This window comes from Poecilia latipinna, unplaced genomic scaffold (genome assembly GCF_001443285.1).
Source record: "Poecilia latipinna isolate Pla-1442-1.1 unplaced genomic scaffold, P_latipinna-1.0 Scaffold3028, whole genome shotgun sequence".
Lineage (NCBI taxonomy): Eukaryota > Metazoa > Chordata > Actinopteri > Cyprinodontiformes > Poeciliidae > Poecilia > Poecilia latipinna.
In genome coordinates, this window is record NW_015115644.1 from 1 (window position 1) to 4,651 (window position 4,651).

General features: G+C 38.9%; 1 protein-coding gene across 1 annotated transcript; it reads right to left on the reverse strand.

The window, feature by feature from the left end:
• Positions 1-2,633: 2,633 nt before the first annotated feature.
• Positions 2,634-4,035, reverse strand: LOC106939916 (core-binding factor subunit beta-like). The gene is made up of 2 exons (XM_015022494.1): positions 3,209-4,035; positions 2,634-2,801 (listed from the first exon to the last, which is right to left on the reverse strand). The coding sequence occupies exons 1-2, from the start codon at positions 3,284-3,286 to the stop codon at positions 2,649-2,651; spliced, it is 231 nt and encodes a 76-aa protein (XP_014877980.1). The 5' UTR covers positions 3,287-4,035; the 3' UTR covers positions 2,634-2,648.
• Positions 4,036-4,651: the final 616 nt, after the last annotated feature.

Below are 4,651 nucleotides of genomic sequence, written 5' to 3' on the forward strand. Positions count from 1 at the left end.
AAAAATGGATCTCTAATTAAAAATATTGCACTTGATATGTATTGATGTTGCACAAAAAAATATATAATTGTTCAGAGTTTGGATGAATTTGCAGTATTTATGGCAGAAATTATTTTTTAAGTTTAGTAAAACTGGTTTAGTAGTTATTTGCAAAATATATCAAATATAAAATTTAATCACTTTGATTTTTAACACAAACTTCAGCAAACATTCAGAACAACCATATTAAATTTCTCTTTTAGCTTTTAGCATACTGCTATACAGATTATAAGGAAACTAATGTCTGATATAAGCTGGTTAGTTAGTCAGGCTGTCTGCTCTGCTAGAACCTGCAGTCAGCTGAAAAACAGACATGCTGCTGATTCTCCGTCTGATTCAAAAGTGTAACCTTAAAAAGTGATGGATGACGCTCCTTTAGGTTCTGGCACATGGGAAATATTTCCACTGGTGCCGTACGTTCAGACCGAGCAGAGCATCCATCTCTTCGTATCGGCGGCATGTGAAGTCAGAGAGAGCTGTGGTTTTTAAATGGTGGGAGGCAGATTCAGCCCAGATGTGTCTCTCCTGCCACTAAATATTTCCCTGCTATGACACCAGCTATCTGCTGGCTGCAAAGTGAAAAACACAACAACAATATTCTGGTGAAGCACCCTCAAACAAAAGAACTAGATCTGACTCAGAGATATGCAAAATTTTTGAAGTTACATTTTCAAAAATGGTCATATAAAGCAGAAAAAGTGTTTGATAGATGAAGCCACATTAGCTTTTAAATAAAATCAGTTTTTGTTGCATCATGGTATTTTCACATCATAAGGATCTTACATACATTTATTTTCTCAATAAATCATTTAATGCTCACTGACGTTTTTCCTCCCGATGAAAACAGTTTTTGCTGCAGGTAAACATGCCAGACTCATCCCAACATCTCATACATGGCAGCTTAATGACGGCCCAGTTAAAGCCCAACTGGGACCAACATGTTTGTGTGATCACACATGTTTACGTGAGCCGTCGACTGCATTATTATGATGATGATGATGATGATAAGCACAGCACGAGAAGATGAAGATAAGAAGTTAAAGCTGGTGGGTGTCCCTCCTTCTTCCTGGTTTAAGGTTCTGACAGAAGTTCATTTAAATTCAAATTAAACAAAGTATGACGCTTCTTATCAATGTGATATGGAAAGATTTTAAATTCAAGCCATTAAAATAATTTAATTTCTAATTTAGTACCTGAGTTTGTGGATGGATGCTCAAAACACTGCCAGAATAGTTTTGTAAACATTTTACCGAAGGTGTTGGTTGAGCCAACCGTCATCCTCCCAGCGCAGGAATGAGTTGTGCTATAAATAAGTTTAATAAAAGCTAATAACTGTCAGGCTTGTGGTTGAGAATATTTCAGTGCTGGAGCAAGATCTCAAGTTTGTATCCAGCTTCAACTTGTTTAGCAACAGCATAAAACAAACTTTGCCTTCTTTAGCCCTCAGGCGGGCTTTGACTGTGAATGGCAGCTGTGGTTGCCAGGGAAACAACACGCACTCACCATCTTGTTGGGACATTTTAAAAGTTTCACTACAGCTTTCACAGCAGCAATTCTTATTTTAACATTAGCAAAAGTGATCTTCATAATCTGTTGAGGTTAACTCATTTAGTTTGGTGTCTTTTAGTGGTTAAACTGATGTTTTACTCAGAAATGCTGATTAAAATCTACACAAAATGAAAACAATATTATTTTAACGGTGTGCGCTGTGGTCTCAGAACCAGCTCACAAGAAACTTCCTGATCAAATTTGAACAAGTCGCTGCCACAGGTGTAAAGATTATTATGAGGTCAGATGTTTGGATGGAATAAACAAGAAGTAAATAATTATACACTGTTTATCCAGAAAACATTCAGTTTTGAAGCAAGTCCTACTTATAAAATGTGGTTGATTTGTTTTTTTTTTTTAAATTATTTATAGAAATATTAACCATGCAGCTTATTCCCAGTTTGTTTTGTTTATCTTCTTTGATTCTATGGTTTATCACTATTTTTTTAAATTAAAATTTAGATTTCATTCCACAGACAACTGACACCTATAAATATTAAACAGAAATGCGACAGGATTATGCCACGTTTTCAGACTACAACTAAAGCAAGCAACTCCGGTTCATACTACGAATATGAACGTTTGTCTTTGTAAAAGTTCTGGATTTTTCAGCTGGCATGTTTTCCATCAGTTTTCTCCTCTGCCGTTTGGCTCAGGCTTCAGTACAACGTTGTGATCTTGTGTTGGAACTTAATTCAAGTATTAAAACTCCAAAAAAGATTATGTTCATAAAGGCCATAAATTCATTAGAAAAGCAGGTTACATGTAATATTTGAATCTTAAATGTTTGTTTTTAGTGGCTGTAGTCAGAAAATCTTCATATTTAACATAAATAAAGACTTGAAAACATCACTGCGTATCTATAAAGTGTTTCACTTTGTGATTGAGTTGCTGGATCACATTCACTATTTAATAATATTGTAACGTATTGACTCCAAGTAGATGAGACCCTGGACTTGATTCGCCCGGTACTTTGCGTCTAGCACCGCCTCTGAAGGCTCCAAATCCAAACATGCAGAGTTCCTTCCTCTTTGCTGGGTGTCATAAATGGCGCTCAGTAATCAGTACCATCCCGCTCCGTTTTTACTTGATTGCACTGAATTAAATAAATCTAGTTTTGGACTCACGACTTCTGATCGTCCGTCCCTGCAGGCGTTCTGGAAGCGGGCTTGCCTCTCCTCGTGGGGCCGGTCCCTGAAGCCAGTGTATTTGATCTGCACAAGAAACACATCAATCCCCAAACAAGCACAATTTAACTCAACAAATCCTTATTTATGGGGAAGAAATGTACAATTTACTGTAAAAATTTTGATACATCTTGGGCATTGTTTTTGCTATTTTCAGCGAAAATGTAAAACAAAAAAGTTAAAGCTGCACAAAAAATAAAACACTAAACCTGAAAATTGAATTAAAAAATAACTTCTTAAAAGAGTGAAGAAATGTGAGAAATAAACTTAGAAATGATAAATCCAACCACCTTTTGTGAAGCATCTGTAGTTAATATGTGTCCCTGACTTTAATCAGCATGTGCAGAGATGAAATAAAGGCAGATGAGATGAAGCGGAGCTCTGCCCGCCGCTTTCACAGCCTTTCTTCTCTTTATTTCCGCCGTCTCACTCACCTCACACTCTCTGCTTAACTTGCGGAAAAACTCCTCATTCTCAAACTTGCTCCTCTGGTCCGGGACTACCCGCGGCATCTTCTCCGACCCTGCGCGGCCACTCGAGCCTGTTTCCTCCTGATCCCGCACACTTTAAAGTTCCACAGTGCGTTTTTTTGCCGACCGTCCCGCACTCAGCCTCTCTCTCTTTCTCTCACTTCTCTTCCGTGTCTGTTTGTCTGTGTTTTTTTCCTCTCTCTCTTCCCTGTGTGGAGCAATGTGCTCCCTGCTGCTGGCCTCAGTGATTGGGACTGATGGTCTGCCTCAGTTTGGTGCGGCTCCTGCGCGCTCCGGGTCGCCTCTGGCTCCAAATGGCTCGCAGAAAGTGACCCGCTGCGGTACATAAAGCTCACTTTGGCCTTGAGGCTCCCCCTCCTCCTCCCTCCTTCCCTCTTGTCTCTCGACGAGCGCCTGATCTTGAGCCACAAACGAGCGCTCTCAGGTCTACCTGCAGCTTTCCGGGTGATTCTCTTCTCGTTTGGATTCGTGCGTAAAAATGGTTTTTACGCACAAATAAACGACTAATTAAGGATTAATGGTCAACCTCAATTAAAGTAATAAATTTTACGCCTCAAAGATGTTTTAGGTTATTATGAAAGAGAAAAACAAAAGTTAAACATTTATTCGTCATGTATCATAGCAGCAATTGTTTAAAAATACTTTATCGAAGGTAAATAAATAAAATGAATAGTTTGTGTTGCACATCCTGAAGGCAACAAGAACAAGGGCATTTCTTCTTTGTTATCAGCTTCAGCCACAAAGTTCCTCTGCCTGTTTCCTTTGTGCCACCTTCTCCGCAGCTGTCAGTGTTGAAAATTACGACACTTTTGCCGGAGCTTGAAGGCGTCAACAGTCTACTTCCTGGCTCCGCCGAGTCGCTCTTGTGACTGTACACCCAAAATACCGCCCCCACTCCACCTCCACCCCTCGTCATTCACAATACTATCACAACCACACGCTGCAGCCACTGCGCATGCGCGCTTCCGACCGGACCGCAGGAACTTTATGGGAACCGTATGTGTGAAGTGAAACAGAGAGGAGGAAGCAGACAAACTGAGTTTGAATTTTTTAAAAAATCCTGTAATAATCCTAAAATCTTCCGGAAAATACACAAAATGTGTTTTTTATGTGTTGTTGTAGTTGTGGGTCATAGGTGAGTTTTCAAACTTTGTGATTACAAACTGAGATGTAATCACAAAGATCCAGATTTCCTGTAAATAAATCAATAATTTTACACACTCAAAATGCACTTTTTAGATCACAGTAACGTTTGGATCAAATTGAAATGGACTTTTCTCTGAAAATTGAAAGAAAATTCATAACAACAGACAACCAAAAAGCACTTGCAGCACGATTGAATTGTAAAGATTCATAGTGAATCTCTGGAGTTTTGTTTTTGTTCAA